The sequence below is a fragment of the Pristiophorus japonicus genome, chromosome 4, assembly GCF_044704955.1.
Source record: "Pristiophorus japonicus isolate sPriJap1 chromosome 4, sPriJap1.hap1, whole genome shotgun sequence".
Lineage (NCBI taxonomy): Eukaryota > Metazoa > Chordata > Chondrichthyes > Pristiophoridae > Pristiophorus > Pristiophorus japonicus.
The window spans coordinates 276322428-276349422 of NC_091980.1; the positions used below are offsets into that span (position 1 = coordinate 276322428).

At 42.7% G+C, this 26995-nt stretch overlaps 1 protein-coding gene across 1 annotated transcript in view; it reads right to left on the reverse strand.

Annotated features, from left to right (window-relative positions):
* Positions 1 to 23481, reverse strand: part of prima1 (proline rich membrane anchor 1) — a 114437-nt gene extending 90956 nt beyond the window's left edge. Inside the window, exons 1-2 of the mRNA XM_070879515.1 lie at positions 23318 to 23481; positions 23027 to 23174 (exon numbers count right to left, since the gene is read on the reverse strand). Coding sequence (XP_070735616.1) covers positions 23027 to 23174; positions 23318 to 23401 — 232 coding nt within the window. The 5' untranslated portion in view covers positions 23402 to 23481. The remainder of the gene's footprint in view (positions 1 to 23026; positions 23175 to 23317) is intronic.
* Between the last annotated feature and the right edge of the window lie 3514 nt (positions 23482 to 26995).

Below are 26995 nucleotides of genomic sequence, written 5' to 3' on the forward strand. Positions count from 1 at the left end.
ACACGGCTGTCATTGGTACCTGATGAAAAGGCATCACCACAACTCACATTGCTGCCGCTCAGGAATTTTGAACTACTGCTCTCCTTGCTTTGGGCACTTCATCCTGTATTGCTTCTTCTTGCACAAAGTCAATTTCTCAAGTAGAAAGGCAAAGCTAACCTCACTAAAATTCAATTTGTCTGTCCCAAATCAAACTCGCTCTCTCAATACAAATTATAAAGCACTGACAGTGGATCAAAGCCCTTTCTGATGTACAAAACAGTGAATGTTTCTTCTGTGTGCACACAGAAGAGAGATTTCCTCGCTGTCTAATGTACAGCAATGTAACCCTGTTGGAAAAGAATGAGTTCACTATTTGCCCAAAGATCCTCCTGTGATTCTAGTAAGAATGTTTCCTGTGTACAGATAAGTTTTTGTTTTGCCCATTAGGGTTTTGATACCCAATTTAGAGCTCTGGCCACATTAATTCAATTTGAAAATACTGGTATAGTCGGACTTCAGCTAAGCTGATCTGTCTCCACTAATAGAAACATAGAAAATAGGTGTAGGAGTAGGCCATTAGGCCCGTCGAGCCTGCACCACATTCAATATGATCATGGCTGATCATGCAACTTCAGTACCCCACTACTGCCTTCTCTCCATACCCCGATCCCTTTAACCTTAAGGGCCACATCTAACTCCCTTTTGAATATATCCAACGAACTGGACTCAACAAATTTCTGTGGTAGAGAATTCCATAGGTTCACAATTCTCTGGGTAGTACATTCAAGTTGGTTACTCAGTCATGGTGTAGCATTGTGCTAACTCCAAGCAAAGCAAACACAGCACCTCAGAAGTCTACATCTCCTCCAGTGGCACCACATCATTTTCTATTTTGAAACCACTATTTTCTTACCGGTGGAAATCCAACCTCCCGCTCAGGCCAGTGGATTCAGACCAAGTCGATGGAACTGTTGTGTTTTTGGGCGAAATGTCCCATATATAATCTGCATTACAGTTTGCTTTAAACATGTGAAGGTACAAATGTGTTGGCACGTACATACTGTATGCGCTGCAGTACTATTATGCCTACCTAGAGAGAGAAACAGCTGAGGTAATGTTTCCATCTGTTAGTTATTTTGACATTAACTCAAATGACCAGAAACTTACAATTATAGCACAAGCACTTCAACTCCCGTTCACTGTAGGTAAATGGCTTTTTGAGCCCGTAATTTTTCCTTCATTTTAATTACTTCTTTCTCTAAAATACAAAGATCATGCCCCCTGAAATATGGGCTGCACCTTACTGGGCTTCAGCAAATGATTTTGCTTTAATTACTGCCAGTACAAAATAAATCAGATTTTTTAAACAAGGGTCAGCTGGCTTATTTTTAGCTGTTAAGCTTGTATTATTACATCTAAGATTTTATTGGGCAGCTTGACTTATGAGTGCCAACATTTTCAAGCCATTTTTCAAGCCAAAATGCTAACAACCAGCAATTCACTTCACTGAGGTCTAATGCCACACAGTCAGAAATAACTGCCTGGGTGTGAATAAGTCATGTATTAACACTCGGCATTGGGCATTTACATGCAAGAACCTTCTATGTGCTTCACAGCCTGCCTAAATATTGAATGTATTTAAATTATGCCATCTGATTCACTGCCAGCATTTTTTTCCTCACATAAGTGCAGGTGATTATACATAAATGTTGTGGGTAAATCAGTGTCAGAACAGTGGGAGGCATTCAAGGAGGAGATCCAGAAGGCTCAGGCCAAACATGTGCCCTGAAAGGAAAAGGTTGGGAATAATAATTCTAGAGCTCCTTGGATGTCTAGGGACATACAGGGGAGGAGAAAGAAAAAAAGGCACACTTATGTCACATATCAACGGCTAAATATTATAGAATTTTTAGAGGAATATAGAAAGTTTAGAGGCAAAATTAAAAAGGATATTAGGAATGCCAAGAGAGAGCACGAGAAATTCTTGACCAGTAAAATTAAGGAAAACTCTAAGATTTTCTATAAATATATTAAGAGTAAGAGGGTAACTAAAGAAAGGGTAGGACCTATTAGAAATCATGAGGGTAATTTTTGTGTGGAGGCGGAAGATGTTGGTAATTTTCTTAACGAATACTTTGTATCTGTTTTCACAAAGGAAAGGGGCAATGCAGATACTGCTATAGAGGAGGAGTGTGATATTCTGGATGAAATAAATATAGTGAGAGAGGAAGTATTAAGGGGTTTAGCAGCTTTGAAAGTAGATAAGTCCCCAGGCCCGGATGAAATGCATCCCAGGCTGTTGAACGAAGTAAAAGAGGAAATAGCAGAGGCCTTGACCATCATTTTCCAGTCCTCTTTGGATTTGGGCATGGTGCCGGAGGATTGGAAGATTGCTAATGTAGTACCCTTGTTTAAGAAAGGAGAAAGGGATAGGCCAAGTAATTATAGGCCCGTCAGCCTAACCTCAATGGTGGGAAAATTATTGGAAAAATCCTGAAAGACAGGATAAATCTACATTTGGAAAGGCAAGGATGAATTAGGGATAGTCAGCATGGATTTGCTAAGGGAAGATAGTGTTTGACTAACCTGATTGAATTTTTTGAGGAGATAACCAAGAGGGTCGATGAAGGCAGTGTGTACGATGTAGTGTATATGGACTTCAGCAAAGCTTTTGATAAGGTCTCACATGGTAAACTAGTCATGAAGGTTAAAATTCATGGGATCCAGGGCAAAGTGGCAAGTTGGATCCAAAATTGGTTTGGAGGTAGGAAGCAAAGGATGTTTTTGATGGAAGTTTTTGTGACTGGAAGGATGTTTCCAGTGGAGTTCCGCAGGGCTCAGTACTGGGTCCTTTGCTTTTTGTGGTATATATCAACAATTTAGATTTGAATACAGGGAGTATGATTAAGAAGTTTGTAGACAACACTAAAATTGGCTGTGTGGTTGATAATGAAGAGGAACTGCAGGCGGATATCAATCTACTGGTCAGGTGGGCAGAGCAGTGGCAAATGGAATTTAATTCAGAGCAGTGTGAGGTGATGCGCTTTGGGAGGGCTAATAAGGAAAAAGTATATACATTAAGCGGTAGGTCACTTAATAGTGTAGATGAACAAAGGGACATTGGAGTGCTTGTCCACAGATCCCTAAAAGTAGCAGGCCAGGTGTATAAGATGGTTAAGAAGGCATACGGAATGCTTGCCTTTATTGGCCGAGGCATAGAATATCATAGAATATAAGAGCAGGGAGGTTATGCTTAAATTGTATAATACTTTGGAGTACTGCGTGCAGTTCTGGTCACTGTATTATAGGAAGGACGTGATTGTGTGAATGTTTAAAAATGTATAGAGACATTGAAGTTGAGAATGTGGGAAAATATAGAGACAGTGAAATTGAACAAAGAATTCATGGAGGAATAGCCATGACATCTCAGACGCGAGACTGCAAAATGTTACAATACTAACACAGTTTAAAAAAAAACCCACAGCTTGCAAAAAACCTCAAGGCCGTACTAACTCACATTGCTCACCTGAAACATTAACAGTAAGAGAGTAATGGGCCTTTGTGTAAAATCAGACCATTCTTAGATCGGCTTGTGAGTGGACAAAGGGAAAGAGGGATCAAAGAGGATAGGCTGAACTAGGATGTCACTCATATTGTATCTTGTTATCTTTTTCCGAAAATGTATAACCGTCGTGCCTTTACAATGTAACGTCACTTTGTCCATAGGAAGTGAGTGCGATCTATCAGAGTTGCATTCCTTCTGTCTGATAAGGTCCCCGATTGGGATTTGCTTTTTAAATAAAAGCTTGCTTTGTTTAAAGCACAATCGGTATTCGACTCAGTGATTTCACTGAACCAGATTGAGGGAAAATAATCCAGTAATCAACAATTGCACTAGAGAGGGTGCAGAGGATATTTACTAGGATGCAGCCTCGGATGGAGAATCTTAGTTATGAGGACAGATTGGATTGGCTGGGTTTATTCTCATTGGAACAGAGGAGGTTGAAAGGAGACCTCATTGAGGTGTACAAAATATTGAGTGGCCCGGACATAGTGGATAGTAAGGGCCTATTTCCATTGGTGGAGGGGTCTATTACGAGGGGGCATAGTTTTAAGGTGGTTGGTGGAAGGTTTAGAGAGTATTTGAGGGGGGGCTTTTTTATGCAGAGGGTTGTGGGGATCTGGAACTCGCTGCCTGGAAGAATGGTGGATGCAGAATCCCTCATCATTTTTAAGAGATGGTTGGATGAGCACTTAAAGTGCCGTAACAGCTGATAATTGGGATTAGACTGGATGAGCTTTTGTTGGCCAGCGCACATATAATTGTAAGTACTGCAGGGAATCGAATATGGCCAGGCTGATCTAGACTAGTTTCAAACACCTGGATAGGTTGGAGAGGAATTTTCCCAGATTTTTTCTCCCTAAATTGGCCTGGGTTTTTATCTGGTTTTTGCCTCTCCCAAGAGATCACATGGCTCCAGTTGGGGAGGAGTGTAGAATGTTTCAGTATAAGGGGTAGCTAAAATTGGTATACATTGCTATCTCTCCAAAAGTTTATCTGAGCGCATCTGTCAAATGAATGAATCTGTGTCCCTTCAGGAATACTGCACCAGTCAGCTCCGTATTGCAAATGAACATAATCCTTTGGATTAAAAACAGAAAATGCTGGAAATACTCAGCAGGTCAGGCAGCAACTGTGGAGAGAGAAACAGAGTTAACATTTCAGATCGATCTCTGACCTGCTGAGTATTTCCAGAATTTTCTGTTTTTATTTCAGATTCCAGCATCTGCAGTATTTTTTTTTTAAATAGTCCTTTGGATATTGTTTCATATATCCCACTCCCAGCCCCAGGCGATTGGAATGGCCCAACAGTGAAAGACTTTAAGTCAGAGTAATTTGATTTCCATGTGACACTCTTAAGTCATCTGCGACCATTTTAGAAAAGAATTTTAGTGCTTTGTTGGAATTTGATTCTCCTTATACCCTGCTTCTTTGTTAGTCCTAAGAAGGACATTCTTACCCTGATGATCCACTCTCTCAGTTATGGTCCTGCTTGTATGTGCTCCTCTAATTCTGCCCTCTTGAGCATTCCTGATTATAATCGCTCAACCATTGGTGGCCGTGCCTTCTGTTGCCTAGGCCCCAAGCTCTGGAACTCCCTGCCTCAACCTCTCTGCCTCTCTTTCCTCCTTCAAGACGCTCCTTAAAACATACCTCTTTGACCAAGCTTTTGGTCACCTGTGCTAATTTCTACTTATGTGTCAATTTTTTAATCTCATAATACTCCTGTGAAGCGCCTTGGGACGTTTCACTATTTTAAAGGCACTACATAAATACTAGTTGTTGTTGTTGTATTTTTGTACCTCCTCTTCCTATTTCCCTGTTGAAAGGGAGATGGCTGCCTTAATAGCAGAAAATGCCATGTTATCATCTTGTTGGTTTTGCCACAATACACTTCTCATGTAACTTATATCCCCATGTGTACACAAGTCCCTATTCAGAAAATGCAATGTGGGTGCAATTTGTTTAAATTACAAGGCTGAATGTCAGTCATATATTTAATTGCAATAGAATATCGTTTTGAAATCAATTGTACTTTAAACCCCTTTACAGTTCCATTGCATTTACCAAAAGCACTGAATTTTGGTAACTGAACATATAAACTTCTTGAAACTCACTGTTCTTTATCTGAGTGATCTTTCCTGGATAATTTTGCTGATTGCAATATTACACTGAATCTATCAAAGAATATTACACAATGCTAAATGGTATAGATGGCAACATGAACTTCAACACAAACATATATCATCTAAAAAATATTTTTCACACATTTTCTCTGTTAGGTCCAAGTGCAAATTCCTACTAATGAAAGGATTAAGATGTAGATAATCCTCTTAAATTAAAGGTCAAGTGACCATATTGAACCAAATCCAATATTTGTGCTAGGTGGCCAATTTCCAGCTCCGAGTTCATATCTGAACTTATAAAATAAGATTTGTATAAAAACATTTGAATAAATATCAGGAACTGTACTGTTAAATGTAAACAAAATAAAAATTTCAGCCCTCCTCCAAAATGACATAAATCCAACTTGTATTCATGGTTGAGTTAGACGATAGACCTATACTTGGAAAAAATGTGGGCTGTTTTCAATAGAACAAGGAGATTATGATGTGATTTGATAGAGGTGTTTAAAATGATGAAGGGATGGGACAGAGTAGATAGAAACAGACTGTTTCCAGTGATTGGAGGGTCTTTAATGAGAGGACATAGATATACGATTAAATATTAGGGAAGCGCGCATGAGAAACTTTTTTTTTTACACAGAAGGATGGGAGGCTGTGGAAACAAACCATGGGGTAGATTTTCAACTTTCAGGCCAGATATAAAAATGGCAATGCAGATTGGCCACACATTATAGAAACCAACCAATTTTCATTTCTACATAAGCAAAATATCAGGGATACTGGAATCTGAAATAAAAACATAAAATGCTGGATATCCCGAAACGTTAACTCTGCTTTTCTCTCCACAGATGCTGCCTGACCCACTGACATTTTCAACATTTTCCGTTTTTATTTCAATTTTTATTTCTGTTGGTTTCAATATATGAAGCAGAAAGGGAGGTGGAAAAAAGAGCTTGCACTTATTTAGCACCCACTATTTCCCCAAAGCATTTTACATCCAATGAATTACTTCTGCTGTTTAGTTACTGTTGGTTTGTAGGCAGCCAATGTGCACACAGCAAGATCCTGCAAACAGTAACAAGAGATAAATGACCACAATCTGTTTCTGGTGCTGTAGACTAGCACACCAGGAGAACTCCCCTACTCTTCATTAAATAAATCTCTTACATTCACCTGAAAGGGCTGTCAGAGTCTTGGTTTAACATCTCATCTGAAAAGCAGCACTTCTTCAGTATATCTTGTGCTCAAGTCCTAGAGTGGGCCTTGAATCCATAATCTTCAAACTCAGAGGTAAGAGGGCTACCACTGAACTAAGGCTGAAACTTGTGGAGCTCAAGGAATTCAAACACTACCTGCGTTAGAAAGTTAGTGTATATTCTACTTGCTGATCTGCCCCATGACTTTTTAAAGCAAAATACTGCTCATGAAACCCTCAAATTACAGCCACCACCATTAGTCAGTGATTCTCTGGTGACTATCACCAAGTACGATAAAGAATCTAAAGATTAGTATTCCAACCTATACAAAGTCAAAAACTAATCTAGCCAATCATCTTTCGGATGAGACGTTAAACCGAGGCCCTGTCTGCTCTCTCAGGTGGATGTAAAAGATACCATTGCACTATTTCAAAGAAGAGCAGGGGAGTTATCCTCGGTGTCCTGACCATTATTTATCCCTTAAGCAACATCACTAAAACAGATTATCTGGTCATTATCACATTGCTGTTTGTGGGAGCTTGCTGTGCTGCGTTTCCAACATTACAACAGTGACTACACTTCAAAAAAAGTACCTCATTGGCTGTAAAGCACTTTGGGATGTCCAGTGGTTGTGAAAAGTGTTATATAAATGGTGGGAGACTGGGCAATGTTTGCATTCAGTGTCCTTGTACATGAGTCACAGAAAGTTAACATGCAGGTACAGCAAGCAATTAGGATAGCAAATGGTAGGTTAGCTTTTGTTACAAAGGGATTAAAGTATAAGAGTAAAGAAGTCTTACTATTATACTAAGCTTAAAAAAAGGGGATTATGAAGGTATGAGGGCAAAGTTGGCTAAAGTGGACTGGGAAAATAGGTTAAAGTGTAGGATGGTTGACGAACAGTGGTGTACATTTAAGAAGGAGATATTTCACAACTCTCAAGAAAGGACGAAAGGCTGTAAGAGAAAAGAGAGCCATCCGTGGCTAACTAAAGAAATAAAGGACGGTATCCAATTAAAAACAAGGGCATACAAAGTGGCCAAAACTAGTGGGAGGACGGAAGAATGGGAAGCAGTTAAAAGCCAGCAAAGAACAACTAAAAAAATGATTAAGAAAAGGAAGAGAGACTATGAAAGTAAACTAGCACAAAATATAAAAACAGATAGCAAGAGTTTCTATAGGTATATGAAAAGGAAAAGAGTGACTAAAGTAAATGTTGGTCCCTTAGAGGACGAGACCGGGGAATTAGTAATGGGGAACATGGAGATGGCAGAAACTCTGAACAAATATTCTGTATCAGTCTTTATGGTGGAGAACACTAACAATATTCCAACAGTGGATTGTCAAGGGGCTATGTGGGGGGGAGGAATTTAACACAATCACAATCACTAAGGAGGTGGTACTCAGTAAGATGATGGGACCAAAGGCAGATAAATCCCCTGGACTTGATGGCTTGCATCCTAGGGTCTTAAGAAAAGTAGCGACAGGGATTGTGGATGCATTGGTTGTAATTTACCAAAATTCCCTGAATTCTGGAGAGGTCCCAGCAGATTGGAAAACTGCAAATGTAATGCCCCTATTTAAAAAAAGGAGGCAGACGAAAAGCAGGAAACTGTAGACCAGTTAGCCTAACATCTCTGGTTGGGAAAATGTTGTAGTCCATTATTAAAGAAGTAATAGCAGGACAATTGGAAAAGCAAAATTCGGTCAGACAGAGTCAACATGGATTTATGAAAGGGAAGTCATGTTTGACAAATTTGCTGGAATTCTTTGAGGATGTAACGGACAGGGTGGATAAAGGGGAACCAATGGATGTGGTGTATTTGGACTTCCAGAAGGCATTTGACAAGGTGCCATATAAAAGGTTACTGTACAACATAAAAGTTCACGGGGTTGGGGGTAATATATTAGCATGGATAGAGGATTGGCTAACGAACAGAGAATAAAGAGTCGGGATAAATGGTTCATTCTCTGGTTGGCAAACAGTGACTAGTGGGGTGCCGCAGGGATCAGTGCTGGGACCCCAACTATTTACAATCTATATTAACGACTTAGAAGGGACTGAGTGTAACATAGCCAAGTTTGCTGATGATACAAAGATGGGAGGAAAAGCAATGTGTGAGGACACAAAAAATCTGCAAAAGGACATAGACAGGCTAAGTGAGTGGGCAAAAAATTGGCAGATGGAGTATAATGTTGGAAAGTGTGAGGCCATGCACTTTGGCAGAAAAAAGTCAAAGAGCAAGTTATTATTTAAATGGAGAAAGTTGCAAAGTGCTGCAGTACAGCGGGACCTGGGGGTACTTGTGCATGAAACACAAAAGGATAGTATGCAGGTACAGCAAGTGATCAGGAAGGCCAATGGAATCTTGGCCTTTATTGCAAAGGGGATGGAGTATAAAAGCAGGGAAGTCTTGCTACAGCTATACAGGGTATTGGTGAGGTCACACCTGGAATACTGCATGCAGTTTTGGTTTCCATATTTACGAAAGGATATGCTTGCTTTGGAGGCAGTTCAGAGAAGGTTCACTAGATTGATTCCGGAGATGAGGAGGTTGACTTATGAGGAAAGGTTGAGTACGTTGGGCCTCTATTCATTGGAATTCAGAAGAATGAGAGGTGATCTTATCGAAACGTATAAGATTTTGAGGGGGCTTGACAAGGTGGATGCAGAGAGGATGTTTCCACTGGGGGAGACTAGAACTAGAGGGCATGATCTTAGAATAAGGGTCGCCCATTTAAAACAGAGATGAGGAGACATTTCTTCTCCAGAGGGTTGTAAATCTGTGGAATTCGCTGCCTCAGAGAGCTGTGGAAGCTGGGTCATTGAATAAATTTAAGACAAAAATAGACAGCTTCTTAAACGATAAGGGGATAAGGGGTTATGGGGAGCGGGCAGGGAAGTGGAGCTGAGTCCATGAGCAGATCAGCATGATCTTTTTGAATGGCGGAGCAGGCTCGAGGGAACGTATGGTCTACTCCTGTTCCTATTTCTTTTGTTCTTATGTTCTTACATAGGGCCTTGGTGAGACCATGCCTGGAGTATTATGTACAGTTTTGGTCTCTTTACCTCTGGAAGAATATACTTGTCTTAGAGTATATTCTTCCTGACTGGTTCCTGGGATGAGGGAATTGCTCTATGAGAAGAGATTGAGTAGACTAGGCCTATATTCCCTAGATTTTAGAAGAATGAGAGGTCAGAGGTGACCTAATTGAAACATATAGGTGCTGAAATTCCAGCCTCCTGGGTCTGTACTGAGTGTTAATGGACCCGAGAAGGCATCTCAAAAGCCGGTTTTCAGTGCACAATGTGTATGCGCTGAAAACCGGCTTTTCCAATCTGTCATTCTGGAGCTTGACAGATCTCACACATATCAGGAGCGACGACATTTGCAAGGGCAAGATTGTGGCATTTACCCATATACTGCACAGCAAATGTCCTCAAAATTCTTGCGCCTGTTAAAAGCAGACGTATAGCCTACTTTTACAGGCATAAGAGTTTAAAAGCATACAAAAAACTATAATTAAATTACATTTTAAAAACACATATTATTTTTAAAAAACTTGCCCACCACGTCACATTTATTTTTAACTATAATTTAAAAAACTTTTGAAAAACTCAGGAAAAAAAAATTTCTCTAAGATATTTATTAACTTTAATTTCAATTAATTTTAATTAAGTGAAGTGTGTTTTTTATTATATGTGTTTAGTGTATTTGTTTTTTTTTCTCATTAATAGCAATGACAATTCGTAGATACGGAGTTCTTATTGCTATTAATGGGAAAGATGTGGAATACTGTACCTGATTGGCTGAGCCGTCACACGTGACTGCACCTTCTGCGTGGGAACCTGGAGGACGGGAGCACGCTTCGCAGCGCGGGAAGAGAAGGCCTCCCCACCGGAATCCCACGCTCCTCCCGGACCACCAGGTAATTTCGTAGATATGTTTCAGGTCGGAGGCAATTGCCCGTGGGAAGTCTCCGACTGCAATTTCCCATTAGATTCTTAAGCGACTTGACAGGGTTAATGCTGAGTAAATGTTTCCCCTGGCTGGGGAATCTAGAACACGGGGCCACAGTCACAGAATAAGGGATCGGCCATTTAGCACTGAGATGAGGAGTAATTTCTTCACTCAAAAGGTTGGAATTCTCTACTATAGAGGGCTGTGGGTGCTCAGTCATTGAGTATATTCAAGACAGAGGTCGATACATTTTTGGGAACTAAAGGAATTAAGGGATATGGGGATAGTGCGGGAAACTGGAGTTGAGGTAGAAGATCAGCCATGAACTTTATGAATGGCGGAGCAGGCTCGAAGTGCCAAATGGCCTACTCCAGCACCTATTTCTTATCTTCTTATGTTATAAACTAACTTGTCTGTAAGTATCTCTAACTCCCTTTTTGAAAATGCCTACTCTATGCTACAGTGTTAATTAGGCTGGAAGGTTAATTGACTGATAAATATGGCTATGCAAGAAAGGCAATGGTCCTGGTAACTGTAGAATTTACAGGCTTCCTGCTGGAGTTCTACAGGAAGAAATTAATGACACTAATTGACAAAGAAGCTTTATGCGAGGAGGATATAGTTCTGACAACATCAGCAAAGTACTAAATCTAATAGGGCTATGCAACAAAAGGAGACATACCAGCCGTGGCAATCTTCCTAGATGTGCAGAAAGCATCTGGCTGGGTGGTATGGAACTTCCTCCAGATCTGTGTATATTTGGCTTTGGTCCCATATTCAATAATGGACACAAATAATATAGCATGACTCACAGACATATATTCTGATCAATGTGTCAATCTTGACCTTTAGGTTTTGCGCACAATAGAGCTTCCCCTTTTATTCCTATGTAGTTACTATTCCTTTCGAGCCCCTTGACGATTGAGGTGCATTTGCAATTAAGGGAATAAAAGCAAGTAATACTTACCATGAAAATACACTTTCTAAACAGGTGACATATTGCCACTCGTGATCAACACTTCCGTTCTCTAGCTACAACATTGAGTGGGACAAGGCCAAAGCATATCTAATCCTGCTTTTCAGCAGTTCTAGACCAGTACCACTTCAAATAAGATAGTTAATCGATCTGGAGATTAGCTTTCCACATTCTTGCAAAACTTAATAAACATCAAGTTTTTCTTACCATTTTGAAATAAAATATTTGTTGTCAAGGACATACGATAAAAGAAATAAAGAGGGAAATCAACCATCAAATTTCAACCAAAGGCTCAAGAAGACTAAATTCCCAAGCCGAGATTATACCACGAACTTGCACTCATTTGTTGTGTAGAAACTTTCCACTCCTTCATCAAGCAATAATGATATTAATTTTGCAATTTACAAGAATCTTGCAGCACTCCAGAGAATGCCGGCTAACTGCAGAGTCAAACTCAGCCTTAATTAAAGTTACAGAAGTGGTTCCGTAAACATGGCAGGAAATGTTAGGGCTCGAGCTCAGGGAGAGAAATAAAAGGCTTGTAGTTTAATATTTCTGTAAAGCTGAACTGCAGAATCAGCACATTAAGAAAATTGCTAAACCAGAATGTGCAATGTATGCTAAAAACCTACAGGAAGGAAGGAGGGAAGAATGGGCTTGAACTGTTACAGTACCTTTCATATAGCAGCCAATTTCCACACAGTAAGATTCTGCAAATAACAAACGAATGAATGAATGACCAGATCATTTGTTTTTGGTGGTCCTGAATGAGGGAGGAATGTTGGAACAGTGACAGCACAAATGTCAAAATTAATTTGCACATGGTCCCTTTAAATGATGTCATCAGACCCGCTTCCTTCAATTGGCTGGGAAACCCACTGGGAGGGCTTAACAAGCCCAATTCAGGGGAAAATCATTTTCGACAGCGGGCTGGAGCCAGCAACAAGGCGGGGACCCACCACCGACCTCGCCCGCCACAGATTCGCCCAGGTTGAGGAAATCGCGGCCTTTAACTCGGTTTCTCTCTCCACAGATGAACCCGGACTCACAGGGTATTTCCAGCATTTTCTGCATTTTATTTCAGATTTCCAGCATCTGCGGTATTTTGCTTTGTATTAGTGTTTTTTTTAAACTTTAACAGCACCTCTATTCCCTGCACCCTCTAACACCGAGAAGAACAAGAGCAGCAATGTTGTGGGAACACAATCACCTCCATGTTGCCTCCGAGTCATGCACTATGATGACATCAAAGACAAATATTGCCATTCCTTTACTGTTACTGGGCCAATAGCCTGGAATTCCCAATCTAACACCAGCTCAAACACCACAAAGACTGCAGCAAAGACAGGCAACAATGGATGGCCAATAGATATCGCTTTACCAGCATCGCCCACATTCTGCAAACTAAAAAGATGTCACTCCTACGTAACCATTTTTGTTAATATTTTCATGATTAGCAACATAATCTAAAGAGTAAAACATCAGTCCAGCACAACTAAAAGGCAAGAGAACCGGGGGTAGAAATTGCCCTCCGCCAGAAACGTGGCGCACCTACCTTTTTTGAAGTGTTCTGGCCGCACTGGATGCGGTGGCCTATCCGGCGAAATTCAGCTCCTCGGGAGGTTTTTCCCAGCGGGACAGAAGTGGATCATCAAGGGGGCGGAAGTGGGAGTGGAGCGCTGTGGCCGTCACGAGCGGAGCGGAACGGAGTGTCCGCAGCTGTCAGTCATCAGCATCACGCTGATGACGTCATTGCGCTGGCATATCACAACGTCTCTCCCCTTCATTTAAAGGGGAGGGCCGGTGCGAACTCTGCATTCATTTTAGTTAGGCCCACTGGGCCACCAGGGAGGGTTTCAGTCGGGCCAATGGCCTGACACCCAAGAGGTCGCGGACACCGCTCCGACCCTGAGGAAGGGCAATTTATAAAATGGCGGTACTTCCACGCAGAGGCGATGGCCATTCCACGCCGCTCCATGGCCGCCGCTTTCCGGTGGTCAGAGGCCTTATCGAAAGGGGCAATTTCGGCCCACTGTTCTCCAAAAAAGATAATTATGCACCCCTATCGTTTTGAGATGTGGCTGTCAGCACATGCCTCATTCTCTGTTGTCATTGCATCATAATTGCATATATAAATGAGGCACTGTGCGTAACCACAAAGTCAAACGCTTAAGACAGTCTTAAATCAAAGTATTAAGAAAATAATTTTTTTTCCGGTGTGATATTTTCTGTGGTTGAAGCTGATAAGCCTGTACAAAACTGCTAAACTATCTATAAAATGATCTGGCTTTGAGTCTTTTTAAATGTTAAACCTTCAATTAAAAGAATAACCATAATAACAAATATAAGTGGATAACTAAGACAGCTGCGTAACAGTTCTTAAAATGTATAAAGAAACAAAGAAACTGTACAGGAACACAAAATATTTGAGTCAGAACATATCTGAATTGAGATTTGTATAATTTCACCATGTTTAGACTTTGTAGCAGAAGGATAATTCATTGGGTCAGAGTTTACTGTAAATGGCCACCGTTGGTTAGAATTGCTCTCGCCTGTATCATTTCCATGAACTTTTGCTCGGCATGTTGCTGCAAGCAGGACATTGAAATGGCGCGGCGCCCTCTACAGGGCACCTGGGACCTGTGTGATCAGGTCAAGCAACTGTGTATCTCCTCAGCTAATCAGATTGAATAATTGTTAACAAACAGCACGAACCTGGAAGTTTAAGTTAGAATAGTGAATCTAATGCCAAATCATATACAGAAAGCTAAATAAAGAGAGGGAAAGAAAGAATGGATTAAGAGAGAGAGAAAAAGAGAGACAGAAAAAGTAAAAAAATATGTTTTTAAATCAACAATTAAAAACTGAAGGAATGAGGTTCCCGCTTGTTAATTTTCAGTGCCAGAGATTGTTTGGCAGTTATCAAGGCTTATCACATTGTTAAAAAGGGTACTTATAGAATCATAGAATAGTACAGTACAGAAGCCATTCGGCCCATCTAGTCTGTATCGGCTCTTTTGAAGAGTAATCCAGTTCGTCCCACTCCCCCGCTCTTTCCCCATATCACTGCAATTTTTTTCTCCTTCAACTATTTATCCAATTCCCTACTGGAGGCTACTATTGAATCTGTATCTACCACCTTATCAAACAGTGCATTCCAAATCCTAACCACTCATTGCGTAAAAATGATTTTCCTTATTTTCCTCAGGTTCTTTTACCAACCACCTTAAATCTGTGTCCTCTGGTTATCGACCCTTCAACTAATGGAAACAATTTCTCTTTATTTACTGTATTTAAACTGTCCATGATCAAATCTTATCTTAGCCTTCTATGCTCTAAGGAAAACAACTTCAGCTTCTCCAGTCTATCCATGTAACTGCAATCCCTCATCCCTAGAACCATTCTAGAAAATGGAGCCTACTTAGGCTGAAATGGCAAGTTAAGTCCGTATCTGACATAAGTACAGGAACTTCATACCGTTCAACACATTTGAATAGGGGGCCAGATGACAAGATGCTGTTTTCATGCAACTTACGGCGCAGCGGCGCATCTCGCCAGCAACTTCTGGACCTTCGTGTTTTACTACACGTCTACATTTGCCTGAAATTGCTGTCTGATTTGCGCACTACAGTAAATTCTGGCCCATTGTGTTTTACATGGTCTAATGTTCCCATCCATTTAAATCCTGGACTTACTATGATCAGTGCTATGGTATATTTGCTAGTAATATATGAAAAATGGTATATCAGTTCATGCAGTTGTCATACTGCAGATATTATTCTGGAGAATTTATTACAGGTGCAAAGTAATCTCAAAAGAATGTAGTTACTTACTGCTGGGCACTTCTCCCTTGGAGCTGAACTGAACATGAATTAAACTCTGAGCAACCTGACTATATGTTTACTTCACAACAATTAGGGCTGGATTTTACCAACCTTGGCAAGTCCATAGCGGGCAACACTGGTGGCGGGTCCCAGCCTTGTTGCTGGCTCCAGCCCGCTGTGTAGAATAATTTTCCCTTGACTGGGCTTGTTAAACTTGCCCAGTGCGTTTCCCGGCCAATTGAAGGAAGCGGATCTGATGACATCATTTGATGATGCATCATCAGCCAGTTTCCTTAAAGGACCTTGCACAAATTTATTTTGACATTTGTGCTGTCAGTGTTCTCCAGCATTGAGGTGCTGCAAACATTGACAAACACTGCGCAAAGGTGCAGGGCAGCACCCAGGTTCTCTCATGACTCCCCCATATGCTTATGGACAGAGTCACAGCACTCAGGGAAGTCCTCTTCCCTTCCAATGAGTGGAAGAGAACTCCCCAGGAGATCAATGCAGCCTGGTTTCACATTGCACAGGAGGTCACAAGGGATGTCACTAAGAAGACCAGGCTGCAGTGGAGCAAACCTTTCAGTTATCTTAGTAGATCACGAAATGTTACTGCAAAGCCACACTCAACCTCATCCTGCTGTGCCACTCAGCACATCCCCATCACTCTGCCTTCCCTAACCTATTTCTGCACATCCTTACTCACACCAAATTACCTTGTACCACCACAAATCCCTCTCTATCTACATTATAATTTCCCCATCTCAATCGGCACCCCTCACAGTCACTTTCAGCCGAGTCCAATCATACCAACTAACAACACACAAGGGTAGGCACTTGTGTTTTTTAGCCAATGTTCATGCAAAGTTTCTGTAAATGTGGTGTCAAACATTGAAATCTTTATTTTCAACATTTGCTTTCTTGGACAGATTTCTGTGCACCTTAGGAAGTGGCTTCGTGAGTTGCAGTGAATGGTGAGACATAATGGTACCCCCCACAATGCTGACGAGTGTGAACGGAATGGCTTGGGCATTATAGGGATGCTTTATGGTGTTGGTGCCAACCTGGCATGTCATGTGGCAGCCAGAGTGTACAGTGTCAAATGAAATAAATGTGGCCAAGGTGAGGCCATCCCTGGTGTCCTGGGTAGCAATGTGGTCGGGAGCTGATGCCATTTGTCCTGTGCAGCATCAGTTGATTGCAGAGAAGGTTGGTGTTGTTGTTGGTGCTGCTGGTGTGCCTGGTGCTGCTGGTGTTGGGGCTGATCGTGGTGGGATACTGAAGACCAAAGTGAGACAGTATAAAGGGCTCCGATACTGGTGGAATAGATGGCAGGTGAAGTTGAGATGACAGAATTGATCTATCAATGGTAGGAGAGGTAATGAGAGGAGAGGAGAGGAGACAGCATAGAGACTTGTGTAAAGACTAGTAGCGTTCTGAATCTGTAGTGGAAATGCAGTTTTAAAGATGCTAGTGTCTAAGGGAACATTTCTCAATCAACTGAGAGCTTTGACTTAACATTTGAAGCTGTCAACTCATCAGCTGAAACAATGATAAGTGACCTCCCACCTTAGCTTTACTGACGAGGTCTAGGCACAGCGTGAAATTGGTGGACGACCTGTCAAAATCAAAAAACTGCGAAAAAAAGCATTGTTAAGTGGCTGTAAACAAGCCATTGTTGATTTCAATTCCCTCCCCTGCCACAGCGTTTCGGGTCTGCTCAGCGATGACAGACCCGACATTTAGGATCGGAACGTGGCGGCGGGTTGACTGCGGGTTCCTGACTCACTGTCAAAAATAAAACACTTCCCCACCCGACCCACTACTGATCGTGCCCGCTGACCCTCTCAGAAAACTCCCCCCTTAGACTGTGTTTCCTTAGTTCCACTTTAGCAGAATATCCTGTGCATTACATGGTATTAAACGCCTGTACTTACAACACAGTACATCGTATCACGGGACATCCACTAACGATGCATGAAAGAAACATATTTAAAGCTGTTTTTGGTATATGTTACACATGAAAACTGGTGGCTGTTTCTATTTTAATTGTAAACATATAAATTACAGTGTAAAATATTTCCAAATGACTTTGTCTCATAAGTAATAAGACAAAGTCAAATTTACAATAAAATATTTTTATGTGATTGTAAATTTAAGCTATAAGAACAATGATAATGGAGATATAATTTTGTCAATGGTGACTACAATTTGCAGGAGATATGGTTAGTCTGACAGGGAGCAGGGTGAAACGTACTGCGGGACAAAGTAGTGACCGTTTTTGGCATACTTGTAGCAGATAGAGCTATTTTCTGTTGAGTTAATTGGGCAAATTGCTTTCACTACATGGTTGTCTGAATAGTAGAGGTATTTACAATTTAAGACACAAGCGAAATGTTATTGGATTGGATCGACAGGAGGGGAAAAAAACTCATTCAATTAGAAATTAAGTGTTTTTCTTCCACTTACATTTCATGTCAAAACTATTCTAAATAAAAATCTAACTTGATTCTAAGGTCCAGTGATTATGCATGTTTCCTCACAAAGATTTCCTTCTAAAAGCTTTTAGATTTCCTTCTAAACAAAACAAACTTCACCTGTTGAGGTTGTGCAAATGCTTTTCTAAATGTTAATACACAACACTTTTACAACAGCGATTTATTTTTAAAAATTAAGGTTATGTTTCAAAAATGAAACAGTTTTGGCAATACAGATGAGATTCTAGCAAGTAGATGGTTTATTGTTGAAGAATAATGTACACCTCTCAACCTCTTACACAATACTTTGCGTAGCACAATTATTTCATTTACCAGCATTGCAATGAATGTAAGAACATAAGAAATAGGAGCAGGAGTAGGCCATTCGGCCCCTCGAGCCTGTTCCACCATGGCTGATCTTCTCTCTCAACTCCACTTTCCTTCAATATCCCCATATCCCTTGATTCCTTAATATCCAAAAATCTATGGATCTCTGTCTTGAATATACTCAATGACTGAGTCTCCACAGCCCTCTGGGTAGAGAATTCCAAAGATTCACCACCCTCCGAGTGAAGACATTTCTCCTCATCTCAGTCCTAAATGGCCGACCCTTTATTCTGAGACTGTGATCCCTGGTTCTAGACTCCCCAACCAGGGGAAACATCCTCCCTGCATCTACCCTGTCAAGCCCCTAAAGAATTTTGTATGTTTCAATGAGATCATCTCTCATTCTTCTAAACTCTAAAGAATATAGGCCTAGTCTACTCAATCTCTCCTCATAGGACAACCCCCCCATCCAAGGAATCAGTCTGGCGAATCTTCATTGCACTCTCTCAAAGGCAAGTATATCCTTCCTTAGGCAAGACCAAAACTGTACAAAATACTCCAGGTTTGGTCTCACCAGGACCCTAGATAATTGCAGTAAGACATCTTTATTCTTGTTCTCAAATTCTCTTGTAATAAAGGCCAACATACCTTTTGCTTCCTTAATTACTTGCTGTACCTGCATGTTAACTTTCAGTGATTCGTGTACAAGGACACCCAGGTCCTTCTGAACACCCAACATTTCCCAATTTCTCACCATTTAAAAAATACTCTGCTTTTTTATTTTTCCTACCAAAGTGAATAACTTCACATTTCTCCACATTATGGGCCCACGTTTCCACATGATTTGCGCCTGATTTTTAGGAGCAACTGGTGGAGAACGGACTATCTTAGAAATCGCAATTCTCCACATTTTTTTTTCTGCAGTTCTAGTCAGATAGAACAGTTCTATTTTGGAACAGAATTTTTTCTTCAAAAGGGGGCGTGTCCGGCCACTGACGCCTGATTTCAAAGTTTCCACAGTGAAAACGTACTCCAAACTAACTTCGAATGGAGCAAGTGAAGATTTTTGTAGAACTGAAAAAACCTGTTCTACACATTAAAAAATCAGGCCCAGGTTACAAATTAGGCGTAGGGAACGAGGGGGGAGGGGAAGGGAAGTCATTAAATTCTACAATAAATCCTTAATTATACTTATACAAATATTATACAAATAAATCCAACCTGAATAAACATTTATAAGCAAAGAAAAGATTAAATAAACCATGTTCCTAACTGTGTGAAAGTTCTTCAGGCAGGCCTTTAGGAAGAGGTTTGCCGTCGGGACCGAAGGCTGAACGGGCCGGGCCCGAGATTTCGGGCAGAGCCCGTCCCCAGCACCAGAGGTAGGTGGCGTTGGGTCGGGTCGGGGAGAGAGGTTCGGCTCAGGTCGGCGGGGGAGGGAGGGAGAGAGGGAGGGGGAGGGAGGGAGAAAGGGAGGGGGAGGGAGGAAGAGAGGAGGGAGGGAGAGAGGGAGGTCAGGTCGGGGAGAGGGAGGTCAGGTCGGGGAGGGGGAGGTCAGGTCGGATCCAGTCCGGGGACGAGAGTAGAGTCGGGTCGAGTCGGGTGGGAGCGGGAGTGGCAGCGACAGATGCAGACAGGTCGAGTCGGGTCCGGTCCGGTCGGGGGGGGGGGGGGGGCGGAAGCAGGAGCGGCGGGGAAGCAGGAGCGGCAGCGACAGGCGGGTCGAGTCGGGTCCGGTCGGGGGTCGGGGAAGCAGGAGCGGCAGCTCATCTTCTCTGAGGAGCAGCTCCTTCAGCTGCTCAGGGTGGGGACGCACTGGAGGACGGGCAGGGTGCTTGATCTCGGAGCTGGAGACGTAGAGGTTACTAAAACCATCAGCCCCCATTTTGACGAGGTCTATGTGACTGAAGTGTCTCCCACCATGAAGTAGCAACTTAAAAAGAAACACTACAGAGTTCTAGGTCGGGTCGGGTCGGGTCCGGGGGGGGGGGGGTGGGAGGAGGGCGGGCGGTGGGGGGAAAGCAGGAGCAGGAGTCGGCAGGAAGCAGGAGCTGGCCGTGGGAGGAGCCTTATTCACGCAGCCCCAGTGAGGCCATTTGGCCAGGGCTATGGACTACGTGCTTCGGGCCCCTCCCAGTTTCGGGCGCCTGGAGCTACTGCACTTGCGTGCCCACTGTAGCGCGCATGTGCAGAGGTCCCGGCACTGTTTTTGGCGCAGGGTCCTAGCTCCGCCCCCTACAGCTCCTGCTGCGCCGCGCCGAGGGCCAGAGGACCTGCAGGGAGGTGGAGAATACGGAGGGTTTTTTTAGGCGCACTTTGTGGCGCGAAAAACGGGCGCCCAGCTCGGAGGGGTGCCCGTTTTTTATCGTGTGGAAACTTGAGCCCAAAATTCCATTTGCCAGGTTCTTGCCCACTCACTTAGCCTGTCTATATCCCCTTAAAGCCTCTTTGCAGCCTCCTCACAACTTACATTCCCACCTAGTTTTGTATCAGCATCAAACTTGGATATATTACATTTGGTCCCTTCATCCAAATCATTGATATAGATTGTGAATAGCTGAGGCCCAAACAATGAACCTTGCGTACCCCACTAGTTACAGTCTGCCAACCCAGAAATGACCTGTTTATTCCTACTCTCTATTTTCTGTCCATTAACCAATCCTCAAATCCATGCTAGTATATTACCCCCAATCCCATGACCCCGAATTTTGTTTAATAACCTCTTATGTGGCACATTATCAAATGCCTGCTGAAAATTCAAATACACCGTATCCACTGGTTCCCCCTTATCTATTCTGCTAATTACAGCCTCAAAAACTCTTAACAGATTCGTCAAACATAATTTCCCTTTCATAAATGACTCTGCCCAATCCTATTTTCTAAGTGCTCTATTACCACGTTTTTAAAAAGATTCTAGCATTTTCCCTACTAGTGATGTCAGGCTAACTGGTCTGTAATTCCCCATTTTCTCTCTCCCTCTTTCTTAAATAGTGGGATTACATTCGTTATCTTTCAATCCGTGGGCACTGGATGAATGCAGTCTTTAACAAAAAATGAAAAGTAAACTGGCCATGAACTGTATTACTTCAGTTCATCCCCAAAACATCTATTCTTGTAATGTTCATGCTAATCATTTAAAAATGCATCCTTTTCCACATTTTTATCACAAAAAGAGTAACCCCCCCATGACATTAACACAATTATTAGCCTGAAGTTGCATAATCTCATGACTACAGTGATGTAATTTGCTCTGGCTATGCACTGACTTGATCTATTGTTATGTAGCCAAGAGCCTGAGGCAGTCTTTCACTGAAAGCTTGCACTTTACCATGCACTTTACCATAGGCAAAGCATGGCCAGCCACTCAGTCTTTCATAAATCTCAGAACAATGAAAATCATCAATAACTGCCACAATGAATGGGAAAGGGAAAAGTGAATTAAAAATGTCATCAGAAGAGATGTGGAAATTGTTCCACATTTACTGAGAGGTGGGGGAAAGATTTATGTTGAGAGGATTAAATGTCTTGATGAAACTGGGTATTTGATTTGCTAGACCTTGCACTGAGCAGGCTCTTGCAGTTAAACCTTTGATATTTTTGCTTTAAAAGAGTCATAAAATAGTTTCAGACCTTTTTCCTGGACATCAGAAGGGATTATCTTCCGATCCAGCACTCATTACAATTATTTTTTAATCAAATATATAGGTGAATCTTTTCCCAACTGCTTTAACAAATATTTTGTATAGCTTACAGTGAAATCCCTACAGCATATGTTCCTGCAGAAAAAAAATGATGAATTAGGTTCCTGAACAATCAATATTTGAGTTATACTAAACAGATGTTTATAGCACTTTTCTTTTGGGAATTATGATCTGCAGTCTAACTGTCATTTAAAAGATTTTCCTCCGTCCAGCTGGATGTGACAACAGTTGCAGTGCGAATCTTTTAACTTGTGGGGCGGTTGTCCTGCTTTGAACATCATTTGGGAATGTACTGAAAAATAGCAACAGCGTCGGGACCTTTCACAAAACATGCAACTTAAAATTTCATACATATAATCAACATTGTATAAAATCACAGGTGATTCATTTCCCGAACTTTCCAAACATCACAAATGTTACTAGTTCGTCAGATTTCAGTTTCAAAATTGTGTTGAATTAATTTGCGGCACAGAAACTCATTTTAATCTCCCGAACTTCACTGACAAGCTGTGCTTGAGTTATTGTTGCTGGTGACTGGAAGTGAAATGTGATGTCAGTAGAAACGCCCACAATAGCCAAGCAAAGACAGACTCGTCCAAAAGGTCCCCTTTCTCTCTCTCTCTCTTTCTTGTAAAGGGTGAAAGGAAGTTGCAAATTGCAGGGGATGTGGAGCTCACGTTCATCTTTTGCCTCGGGGTTAATGTAAACTCCTGACCTGACTGAGGGGAGAGGAGCATTCAACAGGAAGAGGAATTGGTCAATAGGAAGGAGCGGTGGCCCTTCCCAGTCCAACTGTGTGGGGGGTTTCTCTCTGTCTCTCTCTCTGACACACACACACACACACTGTAAAAAAAGGTCTGAGGTGCATTCTGAGGGAATTGTTTTCCACTTACTTAGAGACACCAATTGCCTGGGGGGAGGAGGAGGCGGCGGCGGCGGGGGCAACGGGGGAGGTCGACACCAGCAGATCTCATGGCAGCTGTCAGTCACCGTCTCGAAAACCGATCTCCCGCTGGATTTCTGGAGCTCGCTCTGAGCAAGCTGGCAAAGTAAAAGAAACTTGCATTAAACGACCGGGGAGAGGGAGTGGAGAGAGAGGGAGGGAGGGGGAGGCGAGGGGATGGATACACACACACATAGACACAATCTATCTCGAGAAGCTCGCTTCTGCCCGGTTAACTCACCTGAACGAAAAAGAAGAGAGACGTGACAAGGTAGCGACTCAGAATGCAGGGGCAGAGAGTGAACGGCAGCTCAGCGGCCAACATCCCGCCTCCCGGGCTCTGCTCGCAACCTGGCAGCACCTTGCACTTGGGCGGGAGAGAGATGGCAAGACCGTCCTTGGTAAACTTTGATGGGAAGGGTTAGAATCTTCCAGAAAGACTTGCCGTCTGCTCACATCGAAGTTGTCTTCACTGACTTGTTCCCCGGGACATGAGGCAGCTGGAGCCTCTTTGAAAGACTCTCTCTTTCTCCACACCCACTCACACACCGTGCTTAAACGGTGCAGAAAGTCCAGAGGCGAACAGTACACAGAGAGAGAGAGACAGAGAGAGAAGCGTCCGTCCCTTGTTTGATTCAACTTGGCTCTGGACAGGGAGAGACACACACGCGCGCCAAATCTGCCTTAAAATCGCAATGGCCGCAACACCAAACTGCCGCCTGAAAACATATATATTCAGCGATCCAGAAAAGTTGCCAAAGCTCACAGAAAAAAAAACGAATCTTCTCCAAACGGCAGTTGTAAATGAGACGAAAGGATCACATGTTGGGAGCTGCACTCTCCCGGGCAATTGCTGCAACAGGCGATGTCCACTCTGAAGCCAGTCCGCCTTCGCCTCCTCTGCACTGGCTCGGCACAGTTAGAGGAAGAGAGCGCACACACACACACACACACTCGGCCAACTACCTCAAGTCGCCTTTAAAGGGATTGAGCGCTGCCACTTGCGCCCAATCACCTCGCCGCCGCTCCTTGTGAAAGACATGTGGGAAAAGGGGGTGAAAAGCAGCGACGTTGCAGAAAGCATGCCCCCTGCCTCCCTCCCCCTTCTTATCTTTGGTAACGCGCCGAGCACCGTCGCTGGCAGTGTTCCGAGCAGGAGAAGTGTCAGTTCGCAAGTGCGGAGTCCCGGAGGAGCTGCTGCAAAGCTCTCCGCGCTGTCACATCGCCCCACTGCAGCCCAGGCACATCCTCGAAGTGAGTGGGATCATGCTGGATCTGCATATGCCAACTGTTTCGCTCCAGCTCGCCTCTGAATCTAATCTGTGCTCAGCACGCTGCAGCAATTTTTCAGAGCGGCGCAGCGTGTCCATTGTGGCACTGCCCTGCATTTGACAACACCGCTTGGATTTATTCCGCTGGGACATCTGCGTGCGGCCTGAAGTGACTATTGTATAGCCTCAACCTCCCGCCCGCCACCATGATTTAGCAATGCTCGGAACCCCCACCCTGTGGGTCAAGCTCTGTCTCTCCTGCCTTGTTTTGCACGACCTTAAAGCAGCGCAGGAATGCCTCGGCACTGTATGCATTCCCAGGTTGAGAAAAAGCAGATGCACGCAGTCAACACACTGGGCTCCACTTGCCTGTTATCTAATATCCGCCATGTTGTTGTATAATTATATCCATCACCAATTGTGACTGATGCAGAGTTGTGAGAGTCCCGGCTCTGTGATTAACTGGGAACCCACGAAGCTGACCAAAGTTGCGATACCCATTTCTAATCTTAATGTCCGACCCCTCATCGTGAGCATTTGCAGATATTTCTCCAACAAAAACGTTTCAGTTATTAAAAATGCCAAGTTCTCAACTTATAATTTAACATCGCCTGCAATATTTTAACTGGAATTTGTAGTGCTTAGGTGAAAACATTCAGCTGGTGAAAAAGTAATGAAAACTATCCACACATTTAGAGCATATTTCAATGCAATGGCAACTATATTAAGCTTGCTGCACGATACTTCCCACAGTCACCTCCTGTCCTGCAACAATCCAGTTTCATGAAGTTACGACTTAGTATAAGTCAGTATAAGTCAGCACTATTTGTTACATGCCAGTTTATTCGTTTCATGTTTCACCGATCATTCTTTTGGGACATTGCTTTTTCTTGCCTTAGTTCTTTATGGATTGCTGTTTGATGAGAGTACGGGTTACAGAAGCCAAGTCAAAGAAGAGCATTCGTTTCAAAAAGTGCTTTGACTATTAAATAGGCTTGTCAGTGGTCATAAAGCATAAAGCAGACATTGCTTACACACTCAAAACATATATAAACTTAAATATTTTGTCCATCGAGGCATGGTTTGTACTATGACGAAGCTGTGACAAATGCTTTTAGAACGCTGACAGTTTTACTTACGTGAATGTCATTGTGGTTTTTATTAATGTGGTATCCAGGCAGGGGAAGAACTGAAAGCTTCATGTTACCAAGTAAGTGTCTTGAATTTCATACATAACTGCATATTGGTAATTGGCAAATTACTGAGGTAAGCTATAATGGGTCCATTCAGTTGTCAGGGGAAATCAAGAAAAGTATTTAGATTTCTAATTTAAGAGGCATTATCTCAATGGTCTATACCTGGAAAAGGCAATACTAAAACACTTTGGGGAGTTATGTGAAGGTAAGTGTCCGAGCTGCAGACGTAACGACACATCACGGAGGGGGAGAGTTACCTGGATGCTGCGATCCAGGAGCTAGTCACACCAATTAGATTAATTAATTCAAATTCGATCAGTGGTCAGGGACAGGACGATGTGACTACAAGCGAGGAAGGTATGGGGACTCAGGATGTAGTGATGGAGGAGCCTCGGCCGTTGCTCTTATCCAACAGGTTCGAGGCTCTTACTCCCTGTGTGGACGAGAGCAGGGACTGCAGGGAGGATGAGCAAGCTGACCACAGCACCATGGTACAGGGGACCATTCAAGTGGGGGGAGTAAAAAGAAATGTTGTAGTGATAGGGGACAGTATCATTAGGGGATAGATACTGTTCTCTGCAACCGTGAGCATGAGTCCCGAAGGCTGTGTTGCTTACCCGGTTAAGGACATCTCCTCAGGGCTGGAGAGGAACTTGGTGTGGCAGGGGAATGATCCAGTTGTCGTGGTCCATGTAGGTACCAATGACATACGTAGGATAAACAAAGAGGTTCTGCTGAGGAGATTATAAGCAGCTAGGGGCCAAATTAAAAAGCAGAACCACAAAGGTAATAATCTCTGGATTACTAACTGAGCCACGAGCAAATTTGAATAGGGGAAATAAGATCAGAGAGTTAAACACGTGGCTCAAAGACTGGTGTTGGAGAAATGGGTTTTGGTTCGTCGGATACTGGCACCAGTACTGGGGTAAGAGGGAGCTGTTCCATTTGGACGGGCTCCACTTAGACCGTGCTGGGACTAGGGTCCTGGTGGATCAAATAAGTAGGGCTATAGAGAGGGCTTTAAACGAATTAGTCGGGGGAGGGTTCAGGTAAGTGGAAATTTAAAAAGTCAAAGAATAAGGAGAAGGCAATAAAGCAGGGTAGCACTAGGGGAAATAAAAACCAGAGTGTGCCAGGAAGGGACAGAATGTATAAACATAAAAGTGTATCAGAAAGTGGGGTCAAAGCAGGAAAAAATGGTAAAAAAACAAATTTAAAAGCTCTTTATCTGAATGCACGCAGCATTCATAACAAAATAAACAAGTAGACAGCGCAACAAAGGGGTATGATCTGATAGCCATTACAGAGACGTGGTTGCAAGGTGACCAAGGCTGGGAACTAAATATTCAGGGGTATTTGACAATTTGGAAGGACAGACAGAAAAGAAAAGAGATGGGGTAGCTCTGTTACTAAAGGATGAGATCAGTGCATTAGTGAGAAACGATATTGGCT